This window comes from Trichoderma breve, chromosome 2 (assembly GCF_028502605.1).
Source record: "Trichoderma breve strain T069 chromosome 2, whole genome shotgun sequence".
In the NCBI taxonomy this organism is placed as follows: Eukaryota; Fungi; Ascomycota; class Sordariomycetes; order Hypocreales; family Hypocreaceae; genus Trichoderma; species Trichoderma breve.
The window spans coordinates 355,255-376,659 of record NC_079233.1 but is presented as its reverse complement, the minus strand read 5'-3'; the positions used below and the strand labels follow the sequence as shown (position 1 = coordinate 376,659).

The following is a 21,405-nucleotide window of genomic DNA, read 5'->3' as shown; positions in this document are numbered from 1 at the left end:
TTAGCACCGTGTTCAATGTGGCTGAAATCGTCGCGTCACGCTTACTTATTAGCGGATCCCTGGAATTTACTGCGAGCCAAGTGGGAGGATTTGGGTGTTCAAAGAATCGAGGTGATTCATACTTTACGCTGAAGCTACGTTTGAGGTTCGTACTGGAAATATGCAAAAGAGTTCCACGCAAGCTTTATTTGCGTAAACTTTAGAAGAGCAAGTTGAAGGTTTATTTCGCAAATGTTTCCGCAGCCTATTATTTGATACAATCTCTACTATGTATGTATACTCTCATTAATACAGCCATGATACAAGTACGACGAGCGCAGAGTGAAAGAAGGAATGGGAGTTTCTCCCACTAACTACCACCTAAATATCATCATTAGCATCATATATTCCAACAAGTGATCACAGAAACTTACCACAGCCGGCTCCTCCTCCACATCCTCCTCCACCAGCACCAGCACCACCAGCACCACCAGCAGTAACCCCAGCACCGCTAGATCCGCATATCTAAGAGATGGTTAGAACTGCAAACATGTATCCTTCCGATTGGTACATACCCCTCCGTTGCCATTATTACATCCTCCAGCACCACCACAGGCGCCAGCCGCTATGCCTCCATTCCCGCAAGCCGCGGCAGCACAGTTCGCCCACGCTCCTTGGCCGTTGTGAATTGTAGATGGATCCCATCCATAGTACATCCCAGGAGCAAACCATGGCGGGAAAGGATACGGCCCATACACTGATACATGGGTCAGTTTCCATGCAATAGTCGAACACCTGTAGATTTGAGATAATCGGCGGTAAGAGACTCACTAGTGTATTGAGCACCCCAAAGAGTAAAGTAGTCTTCTTTGGCAGGGAATTTCTGACCCTTCCTCTCTGCTCTCTTTGCCGCCTTTTGGTACTCTTGATCTAGCCATTGGCGCTGTCGAGTACGCGCTCGTGCGGTAACTCTCCTTCGATCTGCCGTTTCGATCGTCTTTACGGAATTATGGTAAGATATATGGGCGGATTTCTCTGGTGGACACGTTTCCGCCGTCTCAGACTTGCGAAAGGACTCTGATAATCTCGCATTGGACGAGATACCAAAAAGTCTGCCCACAGCCGATATTTGCGAGGAACGAATTGCTACCGTGGAGATCAAAGTATTAGCTTGGCATGTCTTTCGTCTTGGAGCGGATGGATGGGCCGACTTACTTTCACAATACCAGCAGGTGCACTCGCTGTACACAGCATCAAACATATCTTGGTAAGTCTTTGTTGTCCATTCAAAGCATCTGCTGAGCTTGTCCTCGTCAATTTTGTCGTCGTGGTCGATGAATTTCCCAGTCGTCGAAACTGTATAGTAGTAATAGTGTGAAGGGATAAGCTGATGCGTATGCCAAGCCAGATCGATATCCAGCGTCGGCACGACAACTTTTCCAGGATGCTTCTTCATAATCTGCAAGAAGCGGTCGTATTTGACAAGGAGCCGCTTCATAGTATCCCGCGCAGTCGGGCTATGAAGCCAGTCTATCTTGACCATCTTTTCGACAAAGACGCCCTGGCGCATAACAGCGGCGCAAAGATCAAGACCGAATGGAGAAAAGTTCTGCCAGTATCGGCTCATCATTTTGCGGATGCATATACCAGCCCAAGTGTGTATTTGATAGCGGGCAAACAAACCTGTTTCTGAATCTATGTTTCGAATCTTTTTGGGGCTCACCAGAATGTGTTGAATCATATCTCTCACTGCCTTTATATTTAATCGCTCGGGGGCCTTGTTTTCTTCTTCTTCTTTGTTCTTATCCTTTTTCTTTATCTTGTCTTTCTTAGCCTTGCTCTTGGACTTTTTGATGATGGGTGTCTGAGATGGCGGTTTGATCAGCTCGGCGATTTTGCTTCGTAACTCTCGTTTAATCATGCGGTTGGGGAATGTCCTATAATATCTCTCGCCCTTGGTTCCTTCAGGCACAACCTCAGGACGGCCACTGCCTGGATCAAGAATGGTGCCTGGCATCGGCACATTTTGAACTAGAAGAGCGGAAGCGTCGGAAACGAATTTTGTCACTGATAGAAGCTCTTTATAGTTTTCATTTTGGCAATTAGGACACCTGTGGTTAAAGTTGCCATCACCGTAGCCATGACCGATCAGTCCAGTAAACCTGAGAAATGTTAATGCGTGTTTTCATAGGCGGCATGGCAAAGGCTGTGTTTGGCTTACTCGATATCTTTCACATCTTCCTTCATTCCGCATGTCGTCCACGGAATCTCATTCTTGCTTGGGCAGAAGGGACACTTGAGTATCTTCTCCATGTCGTCATCCTGATTTCGCCAGCGATGACCAGTTTTAGCAACCCAATTGATCTTCGCTTGGTGGGATACATTATAATTGAAGTCTGTGTCGATGGCTTTATGTATTAATTCCCATGGCATACCCGCAGGCCAAAACGAGCCCATCCCGTGTCGTATTGAATCTTCAAGGAAAGCTCGAGGATTGAGCATGTGCGTATGAAGGACCATCAACACATCTGCCATAAAAGAGAACAGAAGAGATTAGCCCAACTAATTGTAAAACTCATTGTAATTCTGTGTTTCTCACCTAAAGGTGGTAGCATGCTCTCCTTCCATCTCAATCCACCGCGGTTTGTAAACGTTCTGTACTTGGGGTCATCAGGTGTTGCCATGTCCTTTTCAGTCAACATGTCAGTTTCTGCAAGAGAATACCACCAATCTTCATATCGCTCAACTGCACGAGCAACAAACAACGCCCATCTCTTCTCGCGAATTCTAGCTTGGCCGGCCAGTAGTACAGTTGCGGAATTGGTCTTTTCGAGCGCACGAATCATGGGCCAATCAGCATCAACGCGGTAGTCATCCAATGCCCATTTACCACGACTATTCCAGAGATTCCACAGTCCGTCAGTGTAGCCAATGTCATCCTTCATAGCTTGGATAGCATGGAGGAGCTTGAGGTGAGCGAGACAAGCATCCTCCGAAATACCAGATCTGACATTCTTATGGTCAAATGTGATCTTCTCAAATGACAAATTCGTAAAAGCGGCATTGATGTCTTCTGACGCCTCGCCGACATCGTCGCCATTCGTACCCTTTGGTGTCTCGCCATTCGTAATATGAGGAATCTCGCCATTCGAAATGTTAGGGGTCTCGCCATTCGCGCCCTTGGAGGACTCAGGAGTTATCGAAGTACTCGCAAGATAAACAGGAGGTAAGTCAGAATACATGTAATCGCCACCAGAAGCCTGCGGCTCTGGCGACAGCGGGGCGGTCTTCATCTTTGCTCAATGCTCCAATTCTCTTCTAGCGTTGCGCGCGATGAATCGACATGAGAGGGATCATACCGCACGCGAGGCTGCGAGAAGGACGGCAATTTATTCACCCCCGGTTTTCCAACGCGAATGTGATGATAAATGTAAGGCGAAAGACGGCTAAACTTGAAAAGGCACCTATACCCGCTTGTCATCATCAACTGGGTCTGCGAGTGCAGGTACGGATTCGATATGCATGGCTCAGCTGAGCACTCTGATGAGAAATCAGGAAGTTTCCGAGATGCCCGGTTAAACTGTTCAAATATCCTTTACACAGCCCATCTCGTTTCAGTTCGACAATTGATGTCGTTTACATCTTCTGGCGCAAGATGGGTCGACTTTCATACATGCCATGACCGCTGTCTGTAATCGTAATCGGGATTGGCGCCGGGATCGGTACCCGGCTGAAATAATCCTGGCGTTTGCCATTTATTTGGCTTATTAAAGATGAGATTAAACTTAAACGCTCCTCTCTATGAAGGAATTGAGTGCTGATTTAGATCGGACAAGTGCGTCTAGCTTCACATGTAGCGTTGCACGGAAACAAGCCCGCAAAATCATTCTAGAATGACGATAAGTCTCAACCTAGATGACAGGTCATGAGACCGTTCCAAATCAGGCCTCTCCAATGAAATATGGCCTGTTTAGAGATTAGAGATGCCAGGTGCTAATAAGAATTGATCAAACTAGACATGCTCTCTGTTGATCGGGGAATCTTCCCCCGCTATTCGGACATGTCAATCCACATGCAGAGGCAAGACATCGGCGCTCGCCTCACATTGAAAAGCAGACTACGGTTATCCTTATCATTATCACGCCAATGACATTCCAATCTATCTCGTTTATGCTCGAAAGCAAAAGAACGCGTCATTAGAAATGCCTGATACGAGGCTGATTTAACGGGATAACGGCACCCAACCAGAAAAACGCCTAGCCAATAATGAGGCGAAGCACTGGTGTAACAGCGGGAGAAGTTGGATGTGTTTGCTACCTGTCTCGATGTTTCCTCCGCTTCATGTCCCGCACTTGACAGACTATTAATAGCACCAGTTTTTGAATGTTATGGTATCGCATATGATTGTACGTCCAACTAAATTGATACAGATTGTGTGAGCTTTGGAGATTAAGCTACCTGAAGGTGGATGATAGATCATTAATAATAAGCAATGTCGGCGCCAAAGTTAATGAACCAATCCCGTTCCATGCAATAGCCTCCGACATCCTCAAAATCATAAGAAATATCATCATCGTCGAGAATATAATAAATATCCTCAGAGTCCTCAATCGTTTCAAGCGCTGGGGCTGCTTGTTTAGCGATTTGATGAGTCGGCTCCTTGGTCTTCTTCTTCTTCTGATTCTTGCTGCCTTCTTTGGGCTTCCAAAAGTCTTCTCGCGCCTTATCCGCCCAATCCTTGAAGTGCTCTGGCTTTAGCAAGCACTGCAGCACAACCTCTCTGGCAGCTAGAACATCTTCCATATTGCTGTGTATCCCGTGTCCGTTGCGTATTTGGATACCGAGAAATTTTTCACACAGTTCCTGGAGTCCCCACCGTCGGCGCGGTTTCCTATATTTCTTCCCCGTCTTGTTAAAGACAGCCTCTGTTGCGAGTATTGCCGAGTCCACGACACGCATGTGGATTAAGCGGAGAGCCTCAAAGTCAAATAGTACTGATTGTCCGACAAGGATTGTACTCTCGTCGATGTACTTCCACAGCTCGTCGCGCGCAGCGGCCCAACCGTGCAAAGCGTTTTTGTGTGCTGCTGCCTCGCTTATGATCGTAGCGTCTATACCGTGAATCTTTGCTCTCCAGTCGGTGATCGTCCGAGAAGGGATAACTAATGAATCGATCAGGGTCTCGCCAGTCAAGAAGTCCATCACGTAGAGGCTGACCAGCTCATCGGATCCGTCAGATGTCTCTGACATCTCACAGTCAACTACAACAGCTCGCCGCTTGATAGTAGCCGGCTGAATCGGTGGTGTCTGTTGAAAGTCTGCTAGGCTTGGCCGTGGCTTTTGCTTCTTCGTTGCCGGTCCTTTCTCAACATCAAGTATATAGCCTTCTTTCTCAAGAATCTCGACGGAATGACATTTAGCAGAGAGCTGATTGAAGACCTCATCTTGCTGCTGATGTGTAAGGCATGTGTAACAGACATCTCCAAATTGCAATTGTACGGGAGGCGGCGCATCTGTTAAAGTCTCTTTGCTATCGATCGCATCTGTTGAAGTCTCTTTGCTATCGGTGACTGATGCGCTTAGAGACTGTGATTGCTTTGCTTCCTCTTCGAGGTGGGCTGCTGATTTTGCATGGGCTGCAAAAGCACTGGTGCTTTGAAACCATCGCAAGCACACTCGGCAACATTGATTCGCATTATGGCCAGTCTCGAGTGCATGGCTGATTATGCGAGGTCTAGTGTTAAATTTCTTTTTGCAAACGCCGCAGGGAAATGGCGCCATCGTATGTTATCGAGGAAAGGATCTTTTTGCTTCAAACAGTATCAAGAGAAAAGGAGTTGTCGACTGTGGTGAAGAATTCCGCGCCATCTATCGCGTGCTATGAGTTCTGACTGAATGAAGAGGGGAGGGGAAATGCATGCAGGTCAGTTCCGCTGAGGATCATTATATAGGACTGAGGCACACACACATCGCAGCTGGCGGCAGTTGGCTCTTATTCGCGAAAGTCTGCCCAGTATTCATCAGCCACGTAACTACAATTAATTACTATTGTTTAAGCGCCGTGATTGGCATTTATTGTGAGATTGTCGCAGCTGGACCTATAAGAGACTGTGTAGTATGGGGGAGGCCTACAAGGCCGCTTATGCGACCCCAGGTTCATGCCTAGAGGCTGTGAGCAAGGCGCTTTTTATTGAGAGTACACTATGCTACCAATCATCTTGGAGTAACAAAAATAATCTGGGCATAGGTACATTGTGAGACATAACAGAACTGTTGAGAAGATCTTGCTGAGAAAAGCATTCATCACAGGTCTCAAAAAAGTGAACCATGATTAATCCACCTTAACAAACTGCCATAGAGTTGTTACATGCTGCTGCAACACCACATCGTTGGAGCCCTTTAAAACGCAAACTTTCTTCAGAGTGTGCCACCAGTATGGCATGAGTAATTCGTAGCCTGCCTGTGGATGTTTTCTCACCGTCATGAATTCCCAGGCTTGCTGGTTGACTGCTGTTGAGCGCATTTTGTTGGCATTGTTATGACCCATGAATTTGCCGGTGTCGGTATTAACAAAGCCAAAATACCCATTCTTCTCGACACATAGCCATGTATACTGCTTGTTTTGGTCAATTTTGATATCCTCAACGTAGAGCCTGCCCTCCTCATCTGAGCAAATCGCTTGGTTGGTTTCATTTATGAAGATGTTGTATTTGCTCCCCGACCAAGGTACTGTATATCGGCGACCATCCCAGAGGTCATTGACAATGGTTGGTTCAGATGATTTCGGTGTGAATTGGGTAGTCCAAGTAGAGCAGTCGTCCGTTTTCTTTGGCATGATGCTATCTTGACGTACGGTTTCTAGCGATGAATTAGCGGGACTTGGTGCATGTAAACTTATCTCGATGTTCCTGACTTATTAAGAACACAAGCAATTGAGCTCACTTGCTTTCCGTCTATGTAGAGATTAAGAACAAGCGCTTACCTTGAAGTAGTGATAGACTGGGAAGTGTTGCTGGCTATGTTATTAAGAAAGAGGGAAGTAATTACATGTAAGGAGGAGGATGATAACTGTCTGTTTAGTGCCGGGATAGACGGAAACGTGCAAGTGGCTGCCCCCATTCCGGCTATATGAACTTTACCGCCTCCTACATTAATTGGTACATATCCAATAGGATCGATCATTAAGCTCTTCAGCTGTAACCTACATGAGAAATCTACATTTATTCCCGACTGGTAAGAATAACGGACTCTGACAAATTTCAGTGCGCAACTTTGAAGTCAGCTTCCCCATGTTGATGATTCAGTGAGGCCATGTAATTAGATTTACAACTAATTTTAACACTATTTGGGATGTCATCTTCCACGAACCCGCGTTGCTCTCAATCCTCCCGGTGATCAAGTTGGGGTGGGACTCCCACTTCTCTCTGCCATTCTCGTATTGTATCCATGAACTGGTCTGGATGGCGATTGACAAAAATATCGCCAAAACTCTCAGGGAGTTCAACGTAGAAGATGCTGCCCGCAGCACAGCAAGTAGCATGTTGCACGAAGCTCGTCTCTAGCAACGCACGATACGAGGCCACATCTCTCAAAATAATATCGGGCAAAGCCAAATTGCCCTGAAGAATTTCCACCGCCGCCTTCCAGGATGCTCCATTCTGATTGTACAGATTGTGCGCTACAATCTCAAGTACATTTTCGGGCACCGTTGTTTGGCTGCTGCGGAGGGTTTCTATCGCCGCCTTCTGAACGGCAAAGTCGCTGTCTCCAAGCCGTGCCACTATGGCTTCAAGTATTTCTTCAGATAGCGGTGACTGAGTTCCAAGCACTTCTATCGCCGCTACCCTAACACCGTTATTATTGTCATGATATGCCCTTGACATTATGGCTTCGAGGACTCGTTCAGGTAAGGCTGGATTTGCCAGTAGTGCCGTTAGTGCTGCTAGTCGAATATCGGGGCTGTGATCTGTAAGTAGTTCTGCAATGGCTTCTACGATCTTTTCAGATAATTCCCGACCGGAGAGCGCTTGTGCTGCTTCTAATTTAGCCATCTGGTCCTGGTCGTTAAGTTGCTTCGCAAGAGCCTCGATTATCTCATTAGATAATACCGATTGGTACCCGAGGGCGGAAGCTGCTTGCTCTCTCACATTTTGATCTTGATGTTTGAGTTGCGCTGCCATGGCTTCGACGATATCTCTGGATAGTTGTGGTCGGTCATCAAGTGCTGAGAGAGCAAGGCATCTAATATCTGAATCTTGATCATGCAGATGTCTGCATATGACGTTTAGGATCTCATCCGGCAGCGCTGGTTGCTCTGATAGGGCTTGAAAAGCGGCCTCTTTAACGTCCTTGTCCTGGTGTGTAAGCTGTGCTGCTATAGCTTGAAAAATATCAACGGGAAATATTTGTCCTTCCTCAAAGGCCGAACCTATCGCATTTAGTGCCTCTATTCTGATGTCTTTGTTTTGGTCTTCAAGTTGTGCCGCTATAGCCCTTATTATATGCATAGGGAGCCTTCTATCTTGCAGCAGCTGCAGTGTCGTTAATTTCCATGCACTGCATGTATTTTCATCTCTCAGACATGGAGCGAGCAGTTCAGAAAGTTTGATTTCCAGCTCTGTGTCGTACGGGAGCATTATCATGTCAGTATCTCTATCTTGGGATACCAGCCAGGCCACTAAAGCCTTCAAAATCTCTTCCGATAGACCTGTCCGATACTGAAGCGCTTCCCATGCTGCCCATCGGATATGTTTCTCTTCATCTTTAAGAAGGTCCACTATGTATTCAAGAATGCTTTCGGATAACAAGCGTTGTTTCTCAAGCACAAGTAATGCCTGATACCGATTATCTGGATTTTGGTCCTTCAGCTGTGCCACTATGGTCCTCTGTATTTCCTCAGGCAAGGTGAATGGATGGCGAAGCGCAGATAGTGCTTTTTGTCGAACCCTTGGGTCGGGATTCTCTAGCTGTGCAGCGAAACTTCTTATCATGTCCTTGGGTAGCTCATAATCCAGCACAACTGCCATTTCCGCCTGTTGTGGAAAATCTTGATGCTCAAACCGTGCTGCGATTGCTGCGCGGATACCTTCAGGCAAGCTCCGTTGCGTGCGAATAAGCCTCGCCGCTTGTTCTCTGATGGCCGAATGCTTATCATTTAGCCTTTCTATTATCGCGTTGAGTGTTGGGAGTGGTAGGTCTTTGCATGAGTGAAGCGCCGAAAGGATGGTACATGTCGAATTGAGCGAAAGACTCTCCTCTAGCCATGCCGTCATCAGTTCTATTATATTCTGTGGCAGCTTTGGTCGATCCCTTAACGACTCTAGAACACGTTTCTTCATATCCTCAGTTGCTCGTTGTAGCACACTGTTCAAGGACCGCTCTGGGAACTCAATCGCCCGGATTAAACGTGATGTACTTCGAAACTTGCATTCGAATTCTAGCCACTGTGATAAATGTTCTTCCAGCCTTATTCGAAGATGAGCGAAAGATTCCATTCCATCCGATGGACCTACCTCGCTCAAGCAATGCATGACCAATCGCTGGTGTACAGGGCCCAAAAGGTCTCGCGGCTGATCCTCTACAGCGAGGAAGAAGCGGTGCAGTTCTTTCTCCTCATATTCGGTGTAGAGTAAACCAGTGACGAAGCGCCAGAAGACGTCATAACGTGCACTGTATTTCTTATCCCTTAGGAGTTTTTCGGCGTTTAGCTTCTGAACACTTGCTTTCTTTTGTCGGCCGCCAAGCTCCAAAACGGACAATTGCTCTCCAGACGTCCAATGCTGGACAAAAAATCGAGCTGCAAAGTACTCCTGAAAGGTCAAATGTATAAAGTGATAGCTTCTGACTTTGAAGTTTGATGACGAGTCGGACGTCCGCAGGAAAGAAAGTCGTCCAAGAGTGTCATCGAGCGTCAATTCGAGCAGCGGGAAGATTTGGATAATCTTGTCCAGATGCGTTGTTGTAAAATTTATTATATCGTGGTACATTCCATGAAAGGCAAGGATCTCGAGAATCTTAGTCTCAGCTTTGACTCTGTTTTCCACCTCCGCGGGAAGAGCTGATTGAGCCCGGCTTTTGAGGATCCGTTCCAATCTTACTGCGTCCTTTTTCCATAATTTTTGCTCAATGGCCTGGTATATGCTGGTCATAGAATCCGGTGATATTCCGGAGTCAAAATCATCCCATGTGTAACAAAGCGCGTCCAGCTGAACTGGAATACGCACGAGGTCTCGAAGCAGCCAATGATCCTGAAGGAACGACTTGATCTTATCGGCATTTGGCTTAATTGTGAGGTCAGCGTCTATATATGCATTTACTTGCGTATCGTCGAATCCAACCGTCTCTAACTCCAAGTCTATTCCTGGCGAAGGTGTAGCAGATGGTCGCGACGTGATGATGACGTTTGGCTGTTTCAAGAGGTCCTGAAGAAAACGAGACATGATGTCTTCACCATCCAAATACTCAAACACTTCATCTAGGCCATCTAGAAGAAAGAGAGTTGTGCTGTTCTTTGCTGCTACTGCTTTAGACAGACTTTTCGCCAAGTCTGATCTGTCCTCCGGCAGAGAAAAGTACTCATCATTGAATAGACATTCATAGTTGTATCCCGGTCTCATCCTTTCTTGTGACTTTAGATTTCTCAATGGTATCCAAAGGATGCGGTCAAAGATCTTGTTCCACTCGTTCCATGTGCCTCGGTAAAACTCATAGACGATCTTTTTGCATAATGTAGTCTTACCTACTCCCGCGCGTCCACGGATGAGGATTCTTCTAGGGTGTATCACACGACCGTCGTGCCCTTGCCGATCGTTGAAGATTGTTGTAAGCTCAATTTCATTCATACCATCATATGTCTCGGCCGTCTGTCCAGCGGACTGTTGAGTGGAGAACGAATAATGGAATGATTGAGCTTCAGTCGACTGATCTAAGTGTTGCTCAGGCCGCTCAATTATGATAAGATTGATATAGCACTGATCCATTGGTAATCTCTGGCCAGAAAGCCGTTCGATCTGAAGTCTATCTGCCGTGTAGTTCTTATTGCGAATCCAAGTATCGACCTGCTGGAGTCCATCTCGAATCAACTGGAGGAGTGCATCAAGTCTCCCTATGACCGTAATGTAATCAGTATCGCCAGGCCCAGCAAATTTGTTCATCATTACATGGCTTCGCTCAAGTGGCAACGGGTCGGAATCAATATCCAGAGTCGCTGAGCTACTATTGACTAGCTACCAAGGGTTAGCATACTTCAATTGAATGAGGATATTACCAAGGGAACATAACATACGGGTTTCGACTTGTCGAAAAATGGCAACAACAAAGACGGCAAAAACTTTCTTGGAAGAACCGTCTCACGCGTCTCATAAAATGTATGCACTTTGCAAGGAGAATCTTTATCTTGGCAGACCCGAGTAAAGGTACGCACGAGTTCCTCAAGATAGAAAGTCGACTTCTTCACACTGTCAAGCAGCTGTGTCACCGAGCGTTTTCCGAGCAATGCCCATGTCTTCAGTACTGGCTCTGCCCAAGAGGCTATATCTTGAAACGCAGTTCCACGGAAGGGTGTTGCAAGGAAGATAATGCCACGTGTAGCTTTCCTGATGGAGACATAGTCGCTTTGTGGGCTATCAGCTATTGTGAGAGCCTCCATTAATATGATGCCTCCGAGACACGACGCGATGAAGACAATTGGGCGATCTTTGCTCCCACCATCTGATGTTGAATGAACTCTCATGTTGTGGATACCAGCGAGCAAGCGCCGGGCGAACTCTCTGACTGTCCATGGAATCGAATCCGATTCTTGAAACAAGTCAGCAGGCCAGTCGCAAGTGAATATTCGAGCCCGTTTCATCTTGCTTGGGAGCATATCGTGATCGGCCAGCCAATTTACATCAGGCCTGCTGCTGTCTCGAGATCGCCATGTCCACGTGTCGGGCGACTTGGTGTCCAGGCCGTGAATGGCAATGATATCGACGTCTGGCTCGCCATCGCGTGCATCAGTTATGTTGACTTGATTTAGGGTAACGCCGCGTGGTTGTTGATCCATCTGAGCAATGCTTGGCGACTCACTCTGTGTTTCGAGCCCTGTTTTCCGTGTAAAAGCGGGAGTGGCCTCTCGGGCTATACCTACCCGCTTGTGTTTTCGTGTAAAAAGAGGAGGTTATTGCAGAATCGTGGAAACTGTCAGGCAAATGCCGCGTGTGAGTGGAAGTTGGGTACACAATTGAGCCTTGCAAGGCTGCCATGGCTGCCCAATGGCCAGGCGCATCAGGCGCATAATATGGATGTACATGTACTTACTCATGGCCATCTAATAACAGAGAGTCATATGTATATATGAGCGATAGAAGTACAAAGCTCCCAAGAGATTACAACATCCGATGGAGACCGCGGAATTACCATATTTACTAATAATAAGGAATGTCATATTTGATATATATTATACGTAGACCTCACATTGGCTCCTCAGCTGTAGGCTATGCTACACGAGAACCTACATTTATTCCCGACCAGTGAAAATGATGGCCTCTCACGGTTTTGAGTACGAAGTATTTTGATTGGGTCATCAGCATAGTAAATTTAACTTCGTACACAAAACCGTGAGAGGCCATCATTACGACTGGTGGAAATGATGGCCTCTCACGGATTTATGTACGAAGTCAAATTTACTACGCTAATGACCCAATCGACATACGTATGCAATTAGATTTGCCTGAAGATGACACCATTTGAGGTGCCGTCTTCCACATCGAAACGGCGGAGCTCTCAATCCTCCCGGTGATCAAGCTGTGTCCCTCATAAGTTGCGTTCTACTGCAATCATGCTCTCCCAGTCTCTCTTAACCTCATCAAGAAGCCCCTCTGTCAACAAAACATCCAATGCAACTCCAGCCAGCCCTTTAGCCACTCTCAGCGTCCTCGCATAAGCATCTCGTGTCCCAGCAGCCTCAGCAAATTCCGGATTATGCGGGCCTTGACCTTTTGGTCCAGGCTGCAGGCGGAACGCCGGGCTCAGACTCGGCATCGCGTGGCTGATATCGCCCTGATCTGTACTTGCCTGTGTCTTGCCTCGCGTTTCATCAATATCCTGATCCTCTGCAATCTCGCCCGGAGGATTGAGCGCATTAAAGTATCGTGTATATGATTGTGCCATTGTACGGTTGGGCATGTGGTTTTTGTATCCCCATTTTTCGGTAATGGTCACTTTGGCTCCCGTTGCTAGAGCTCCAGCCTTGAAGCAGTCGTATACTTTCTCTTTGAGTTCATCAAGACGCTTCTGCGTGTCGGATCTGACAACAAACAGGCCTGCAGCGTAGGCATGGATGATATTAGGAGCAATTCCACCATCAGTGATGTACCCTTGAACTCTGTCTTCAGGCATGATCTGCTGTCGAAGTGCTGAGACGTTGTTGTATCCTGCAATCAGCGCGTCTAAAGCATTGATCCCAAGCCATGGATTCGCCGCAGCATGAGCCTCTCGACCAAAGTACTCAACCTTGAACTGCAGATACGATGTCGTTCGCATCAAAGCCGCGTTTGGGGTGATGCCGGGATGCGATATCAGGCTCACATCGACCTTGTGGTCAGAGTAGGCTCCAGCATTGAGAAGCTTGATTTTGCCTCCGCCGCCTTCTTCTGCTGGTGTGCCAAACAAGACAACCTTTCCGGGCGCTCGGTGTAGCTCCATAACGCGAGCAGTCGCAACAGCGCCAAGGACCGAGGCTGTGGCTATGAGATTATGGCCGCATGCATGGCCGATGCCTGGGAGACAATCTGTCGCAAAAGATAGAGGTCAATATCGGTATCTGCTCCGCCTCAAAGAGCCTCGTGGCACAAGCATTGAAGACTTACCCATCTCTGCATTGAAGGATACGACAGGACCACGTTTTCCTGTGTCATAGACTGCGACCCAGGCTGTGTCCATACCGTAGGCAGATGGCGTAACAACCCAGCCACTCTGGGATTTCATGAAGCCGGTTAAGGCATCGTGGGCGATGAATTCCTTGAATCCTCGTTCTGGGTTGTCGTGGATCTTTTTGTTTATTGGCCAAAAGACCTCATCGAGACTGTCCACCGCCTCACTGATATCATTGAGGTACCGCAGTTCCGACAGCACGTTGCTGGGACCCGCATCAATTAGACGGCCATCTTTGATAGCGCCATCGCCATGTGATATAAGAACGAATCCGTCAACTTCCTCGTCAACTGGCGCCATTACACTTGACGTTACTTCATACAACGATGGCAAGCTCCCTCGCCTATGCGAATAACAATGCAAAAGGTACGAGTACAGATGCAGCCGTCCTGAGGGGTCGGCTGAACGTGCCCTGGTCTACTTCATCCAACCCGTGTCTCTCATTTCCAGGGTAGCACTATAGCCGGCAGGATGCGCTCCCCCTGGGTTTAATCCACCTATCAGAGAAAGTCCTGCTCAATGAGGGGGCCACGCTCTATTCTTGGAGAATGCAAGGCGTCGGGCTTCATCACGTGAAGCAGATCCCATTGGGTCTTGGTTGTCGTTGGTTACAGCTGGACATTAATAGAAGCGGCTCTCGCAGCTTGAGCATCGGAACGTGGACAGAATCATATCCCGTAAGCAGGAGATTCGCAGAGCCTCAGGAGCGCGTTCTGCCGGCGTTTTGTTGCGCGCAAAACGCTTCGAATTTGCCGATATTCCAGAGAGACTACAGCCCGGTTGTGTCCATTGCCGGGGGCTCTTTAGCTGTTGGCATTGAGCGAAGCGATCGGGTCATTGAGCCGATTGCGATAACGGCGTGATGCGTCCTTTGCGATCGCCGCCAAGCAAACGATCGATTCAGCCTCTTGAATCGCGATAACACCAAGAGTCGCTGTTTATTCTCTTTTTTCCCCTTTTCCCGCGTCGTTTCTTTACTTGACTCAACGAATACCACGACATCTACTATGCCTCAGCCACAGCACAGCAGAAGTCCAAATCCATCGGATGATTCATCAGTAGACTTACATGAATCGCCGTCAGAGCAAGGCTCGTCAGATGCTGTGGTCCGGAAATCCAACAAGCCACTTAGTCGACGAGGCCACTTCAAATCACGTCTCGGATGCTTCAATTGCAAGCGTAGAAGAGTCAAGTGCAATGAATTGCGGCCGTCGTGTTCGCCGTGCTGTCGTCTCGGCTTGAATTGCAGCTATCCGACACCGGCTTCATCATCCTCCGCTTCGTCGTCGTCCACATCCTCCTCGTCTTCACTTGCTCCGCGTGCCGCGTTATCAGGTCTCGCGCTGGAAGATTTGCGCTTCTATCACCAGTTTCTTCTGGCGGCTTTTCCAACATTACCGTTAAAAGCCAAAGATGTCTGGATGGATGCCGCCGCCATGTCACACCAGGTGAGATTACCTCCATTGAAACTCGCCTTCAGCCCTATGGCGTCTTACATGCATGACTAACAAGGGCGTGCTCGTATGACTTAGTATGACTATCTGGCACATGCTGTTCTAGGCCTTGGAGCTTCACATCTATCACAACATGGCAACGTCGACTACACGTCGCAAGCTTTACAGCATCGCGTCACTGCTATGAAGCTTGTTAATGAACAACTGGATCATCCGCCAACAAAGCCCGCCGATCAGGATGCGCTGTTCGCGGCAGTGATATGCCTCGTCACCCAATCGTCACTTATGCCGGATAGCATGATTGACTATATTACAACAACAAGAGGCGGCAACTTGGTCGCATCTACTATTATTACAGACTATGAAAAGTCCATCTTCAAGTACTTTACACCCATGGAACATGATCGATCTCTAGAGAGGCTCATCAGTGAGCAGCCAAGAAATTTTGAGGCCATCGAGGGCTTTCACGCTTCCGCACTGCGAATATTGCCATTGTGCCAGAAGCCGACCGAGGTATCATATTGTGAATGTATGATCAGATGCATCAATAACTTACGCACTTCGTGTCTAGAAGGTATGACGGAACGCTTTTGCTGTCATATTACATACATATATACATATATGTACACTCTCATTTTTGGGTATGCGCTGACACAGCTTCATTTAGCTTGGAGAGAGTTTGTCATTTTATTCATTATGCCAACTACCTTCAACAACCAAGACTTTATGGAATTTGTTGATTACAAGAATCACACAGGCCATCTCTTGATCATCCACATGTTCCTTTTGGACTACGTACTTGGCAATGCCTGCCTCTCTAAATCCGACGAGCCGGAATACCCTGGGAGGAAATTCGTCATCATCAATTGGACTAGGGATTTAGCCCGCAGATTACCGTCCTCGTATAAAGAGTACACCGAATGGCCGCTGGAGTACTGCAAAGTTCTGGCTGAGAGAGATGCGCGGTATCTCCTCAGCCCGTGATCTTTAAGATTGAGGTCTATCTATCTTTAAGAAGCAGTCATCATGCGGTACTCACAAAGCACCAACTGGTCGCTTGTGGTATCTGTGGTCTTTCCCACAATATGCTTTTGCCCATATTGCTATGACGGCATTGTGTAGCTTTCCAGTCGCTCCACCGTCTGATTCCGCAATCGATCTTTGCAAACTTGCGGCTTCTACCTAGTTCTATATCGTCAAGGATCTACCACATACACATAGCATATGCTATTGGCAAATGTGCTACAGGTACGATCGCTTTCTTTCCAACTGAAACTTTGTGATATTAATTTTATTTAAGGCTACGCAGATCTGGCCATCTCAGATGTACGATCCTTCTCATAGCGAGGGATTCTTGTGCCATCTACTCCATTCTAGAGAACATACGTACCAGACCCGAGATGTAACATCTACATGTAGCAATGCCCACAACCGACTTAATATCCAGGTGGTGCTAATAGCTAATACCCAACTATTCTTGATATCTTCACACAAATATCACTTCTAAACCTTTGATTGAATCGATACAGAAGCATCAATGACCCGTTGGGAAGCCTTCCTCATCTCGTCGTCTCAGCACAACGATCATAACTTCATTTCCTAACGTTTTCTTTCAACTCATCACGTGATAGGTCTGGTGGTCTAGTGGTATGATTCTCGCTTAGGGAAAACCCTACAGCTTATATGCGAGAGGTCCCGGGTTCAATCCCCGGCCAGACCCTTCTTTTTCTCGGTTCTTATTGAATCTCTTTTTTTCTGCTCACCGAGACGACGATATCTTGATGAGCCGATTACGGTCGCCGAGATAGACATCACAACTACTCATCGGTCTGGTGGTCTAGTGGTATGATTCTCGCTTAGGGACAACCCTACAGCTTGTTTGCGAGAGGTCCCGGGTTCAATCCCCGGCCAGACCCTGTTTGATTCTGAATCTCATTCCGAGGTTCTCAATTCTTTTTTTTCTTCAATTTCTCGTTGTATTATATTTTTTGTGGACGTTGTTGTCTTAACATCTACCTCATTCAGAACTGTGAATTTGGAGCGTGGCTATGTAGCATTAACTCGTTTACCTATACACTTGATAGACCTTTTTGTCTCTCATGCTCCATACAATCTCTATAACAATCTTGAGTCCTTGACTCGCCCTTCGTAACAACGTACTAATTCTCAGCTGGTATCATGTTTCAAACTTGCAATCTCCGTAATTGACACTCCGACGCCAGATAATGATGCAGATTAAATAAAAGACACTCCTGTCGGTTGCTGGTGCCTCATTTCTTCTTGCCTTTAGTCTTCAGACCGGCAAAGTAGGCGTCCACGATATCCTGTGCCGTTTTTGGGATATCCTTTCGAAGCATCCACGTAGCTTCTGAGCGCTCATATCCAACCCATTCGATGAGCAATTTGGTGCGATTCCTGTTGTGCTTGAGAACGCCAAAGATCTCATACAATCCTGGGTCTGTTGGGTTCTCGGGCCGTCCACCTCGTGTGCGCCAATACTCAAACAGGAACTCGGGAGCATCTTCGTGCAGCTTTCTTTCGGGCTCCCAAGTCATCTTGCCGCTCTCCCATTCTTCAGCGTCTTTCCATTCTTCGCTATCGTCGTGTTTCTCATCTCTCTTCCATTTTACCTGTAGCTCAATGGAGTCACCTGCCCAACGATACTCATTGAAGCCGACGAATTCATATTCCGTATTTTCTTCTTCTGGTGTCGTTGGCTTCGTTGAGCTTTCTGGCCTCTGTGGCTTCTCTGACCTCTGTGGTCCTGCTGGCTGTGCTGTCTGTGCCGGCTCCTCTTCTCCAATATCTGGCTGATCTAGAATCTCCGAGATGCGCCCCGTAAGTCGGAATGGTCTTGTTGTATCTGCTGCCTTTCTGCTGCTGAGGGAGCGTACAGTCGCACGAGGAGTGGATGCTGATGCCACCTCGTACTGCTCAAGTTGCACCGAATCACTGACGTTGTGAATCTCGCTATCATCCGCAGCCCCCCTCTGTAAAGCTGCTGCCTTTGCGGCCTGTCTTTTCGCATACGGCTGCTGTCTGTTTGACCCAGGCGTGCTCTTTAATCTCGGTGTGCTCTTTTTAAGTCGCGGTGTGCCACTACCTGGAGTTGTGCCTAGTGAAGTCCGCGGTGAGGATCGAGCTGGCTTAGAGGGCGTAAAAAGAGGAATGGCAGCCATGATGGACTGCATAGTGACGCGCTCTTCTTGTGTTGTAACCGAGCTGGAATTGGACGTGCGATTGGAACTGAAATCACAATGGAAAAATGAAGCTCGTATCTGTGGCTGTCAAAATGTTTTTGTTTACTTTCGGTGTTTTTCGGTATGTGGCTATATCAATTTCCCGTGGTTATACCAATTTTCCGATTCCTGCTGTGTCAGCAGCTTTGGTTGGTGGTCCGACCGCCTGGTTCATCTTCAGTGACGTACTCGATGTAGAAAAGGGGGCACCTGCACGTGATGCTTCTTTTTCCGGCCGATTCCAGCACAATCGTCACTTTACCAAGGTTCAAGGTTCCGGTTCCGAATGCGGTTGGAAGAGTCCGCGATGCGATGCTTTTCATGCCAGTTCGTCACATGGAGCGGGCCGAAGAGGGGCTGCAAGACAGAAGAAAGAAGCGGGGTCTGGGGATGAGTTATCCGGAGGTTGCATCCGCGGCTCGTGTTAGTGCTTGGATCGAGCACGGGATGCTGATAGTTTGATGCATACAGTAAAGACTGAGATTGCGTGGTGAGACGCCGCTCAGGCTCGGCTCTAGCTTATACCGTCGTTGTCTGGGAGAATATTGACAGGGTATGTATATATCGTCCAGTTCCATGCTCTCTTGTTGTCGTGTTGTTGCTCGCTACATGACCTACCTACTAACTGGTGTATACTGTGTACAGTACCTGGACCTACACGATGGCCTCATCAGCTGTGCCACCATCCAGGCCGATCCGCATCGCCAACTGCTCAGGCGCTCTCAGTATGATCAAGTCCACGTCCATTACACTTTCTCACACATCGACGCTCACTTACATCATAAACAGCTGATCCGGGCATCTTAATGTACAACCAGGCCAAGTATGGCCCCGTCGACGTCATTACAGGCGACTACCTCGCGGGTATGTTTTTGAGCATTTGTTACCGATTCAACGGCTAAACAAATAAAATTTCACATTCAGTTGCTGATATCGTATTGCAGAAGTGAGCATGGCTGGCAGTGCGATGCAGCGTGCGTCAAATGGCGCTGGCTGGATTCGATCCGCATTGGAGGGGATCCAGCTGTCCCTGGATCTCATCAACGAAAAGCGAATCAAGGTAGTCCTCAACGGTGGTGCCATGAATCCAAAGGGATTGGCAGAAAAGATTCATGAGATGGTAAAGCTATTATACAATCACCTCACTTCCATAGGTCATTGCTGACAGACCGGGCAAGGTTCATAGCAGAGGCTATAAGCTTCGTGTAGGCTACATCGAAGGCGACGACTTGATGCACAAAGTCCACCATTTACTCTCAAAACCTCTCCCTCATCTCGACAGCGCAAATCCCGATGTTCGGTATGACAAAGACACCACCTCGTTTCTCGAGTCACCAGAGGAGATGCCAGTCGTCGCCGCCAGCGCATACCTCGGCTATCGTGCCATTAAAAAAGGCTTGGATGAAGGTGCGGATATTCTCATCTGTGGCCGTGTTTCTGATGCCTCGCCAGTTATTGGAGCGGCGGCAGCGTGGTACAACTGGTCTGAATCCGACTTTGATCGACTCGCCGGGTCCCTAATCGCAGGTCATTTAATCGAATGCTCGACTTATGTCACAGGCGGCAACTTTCCCGGTGCGTATAAGCATCCTCCTAGCGATTTCTTGCGTTTGGGTCCGGGCATTTTGGAGATTCTCCCCAACGGCGAATGCATCATAACTAAGCACGATTCCTTGAACGGATTCGTTACCCCCGACACAGTCAAATGCCAATTCCTTTACGAGCTGCAAGGAAACATCTATCTTAACAGTGATGTGAAAGCGGATGTTTCCAACATCAACATTGTCAAGGAATCCAAGGATCGAGTCCATGTGTCAGGCGTCAAAGGCTACCCTCCCCCGCCTACAACAAAGCTTGCCATCTTCTACAAGGGAGGGTATCAGTGCGAACATTTGCTCAATGCCAGCGGATATGCCACAGACCACAAATGGGACATGCAGGAGCTGCAGTTAAAAGATACACTGAAAGAATGGGGTATACTCGAAAAGTTTGACGTCTTGGAGTTTCAACGGATCGGCACTGACATGAAGAACCCTGATTCGCAACACGCTTCTACCACATATATGCGAATATTTGCGCAATCTAAAGATAAAGATGTGCTCAGCAAAATGCACAAGGCGTGGCACTATCAGTTCATGGCTCACTTCCCAGGTATTTTCACCGCAAAACTCGAGTGATGCACAGTGGACTGACAATATGTTATTTAGGAATGCATTATTCGATGGATACACGCTTACTTGCACCAAAGCCATTCCTTGGCTATTATCCAGCTATAATACCTCAAACCGAGATTGAAGAGACTGTTACCATACTCGGTGACAGCATATCGGAACAGAGTATTCGCTATGCTGTCCATCCACCCAAACAAACAGAGCCGCTAGCACGGCGAGAGAATTACGAGACAGCAAATCCAGTGCTTCTAGAAAGCTTTGGCCCAACTGTCAATGTGCCACTGGGGGATCTCATCCTCGCCCGGTCTGGTGACAAGGCAGGCAACATAAACATTGGCTTATTTGTGCAGACGCCCGAGCAATGGGAATGGTTCCGCTCATTCATGACCAAGGATAGGCTACGCTCCTTGATGAGAAAAGATTGGAGGGACTGGTATTTCCTTGAGAGGGTAGAATTTGCAAACATCTATGCCGTGCATTTCGTCATCTATGGGTCGTTGGGTAGGGGCGTTACCAGCTCAAGTCGGTTGGACAATCTGGGCAAAGGGTTCGCAGAATTTATTCGGGCAGTTCACGTTGAGATCCCACAAAAATTTCTCGAAGAGAGTGCTCGCTCGACAAAGCTTGAGCACTTATAGTCATTTTATCCAA

At 47.6% G+C, this 21,405-nt stretch overlaps 8 protein-coding genes across 8 annotated transcripts; 2 read left to right on the top strand and 6 right to left on the bottom strand.

The window, feature by feature from the left end:
• Positions 1–349: 349 nt before the first annotated feature.
• T069G_02372 (glycine-rich domain-containing protein-like domain-containing protein) lies at positions 350–3,272 on the bottom strand (the record flags this gene model as incomplete). The annotated part of the gene is made up of 8 exons (XM_056169582.1): positions 350–360; positions 414–504; positions 555–736; positions 811–1,014; positions 1,084–1,125; positions 1,195–2,141; positions 2,201–2,507; positions 2,579–3,272. 8 exons carry the CDS (start codon positions 3,270–3,272, stop codon positions 350–352), a joined length of 2,478 nt encoding a protein of 825 aa, XP_056030474.1.
• Positions 3,273–4,458: 1,186 nt separating this feature from the next.
• T069G_02371 (exonuclease domain-containing protein) lies at positions 4,459–5,760 on the bottom strand (the record flags this gene model as incomplete). The annotated part of the gene is made up of 1 exon (XM_056169581.1): positions 4,459–5,760. The coding sequence occupies one exon, from the start codon at positions 5,758–5,760 to the stop codon at positions 4,459–4,461; it is 1,302 nt and encodes a 433-aa protein (XP_056030473.1).
• Positions 5,761–6,310: 550 nt separating this feature from the next.
• On the bottom strand, positions 6,311–6,814 carry T069G_02370 (uncharacterized protein; the record flags this gene model as incomplete). Its single annotated transcript, XM_056169580.1, has 1 exon — positions 6,311–6,814. The coding sequence occupies one exon, from the start codon at positions 6,812–6,814 to the stop codon at positions 6,311–6,313; it is 504 nt and encodes a 167-aa protein (XP_056030472.1).
• A 544-nt stretch (positions 6,815–7,358) lies between these two features.
• Positions 7,359–12,022, bottom strand: T069G_02369 (HEAT repeats domain-containing protein; the record flags this gene model as incomplete). Its single annotated transcript, XM_056169579.1, has 2 exons — positions 7,359–11,204; positions 11,264–12,022. 2 exons carry the CDS (start codon positions 12,020–12,022, stop codon positions 7,359–7,361), a joined length of 4,605 nt encoding a protein of 1,534 aa, XP_056030471.1.
• Positions 12,023–12,771: 749 nt separating this feature from the next.
• T069G_02368 (peptidase family m20/M25/M40 domain-containing protein) lies at positions 12,772–14,190 on the bottom strand (the record flags this gene model as incomplete). The annotated part of the gene is made up of 2 exons (XM_056169578.1): positions 12,772–13,748; positions 13,827–14,190. The coding sequence occupies 2 exons, from the start codon at positions 14,188–14,190 to the stop codon at positions 12,772–12,774; spliced, it is 1,341 nt and encodes a 446-aa protein (XP_056030470.1).
• A 1,136-nt stretch (positions 14,191–15,326) lies between these two features.
• On the top strand, positions 15,327–16,328 carry T069G_02367 (fungal specific transcription factor domain-containing protein; the record flags this gene model as incomplete). Its single annotated transcript, XM_056169577.1, has 3 exons — positions 15,327–15,338; positions 15,423–15,918; positions 16,012–16,328. 3 exons carry the CDS (start codon positions 15,327–15,329, stop codon positions 16,326–16,328), a joined length of 825 nt encoding a protein of 274 aa, XP_056030469.1.
• Positions 16,329–17,614: 1,286 nt separating this feature from the next.
• On the bottom strand, positions 17,615–18,523 carry T069G_02366 (uncharacterized protein; the record flags this gene model as incomplete). The annotated part of the gene is made up of 1 exon (XM_056169576.1): positions 17,615–18,523. One exon carries the CDS (start codon positions 18,521–18,523, stop codon positions 17,615–17,617), a length of 909 nt encoding a protein of 302 aa, XP_056030468.1.
• A 721-nt stretch (positions 18,524–19,244) lies between these two features.
• Positions 19,245–21,392, top strand: T069G_02365 (acyclic terpene utilization family protein atuA domain-containing protein; the record flags this gene model as incomplete). The annotated part of the gene is made up of 5 exons (XM_056169575.1): positions 19,245–19,308; positions 19,373–19,447; positions 19,528–19,703; positions 19,762–20,734; positions 20,791–21,392. 5 exons carry the CDS (start codon positions 19,245–19,247, stop codon positions 21,390–21,392), a joined length of 1,890 nt encoding a protein of 629 aa, XP_056030467.1.
• Positions 21,393–21,405: the final 13 nt, after the last annotated feature.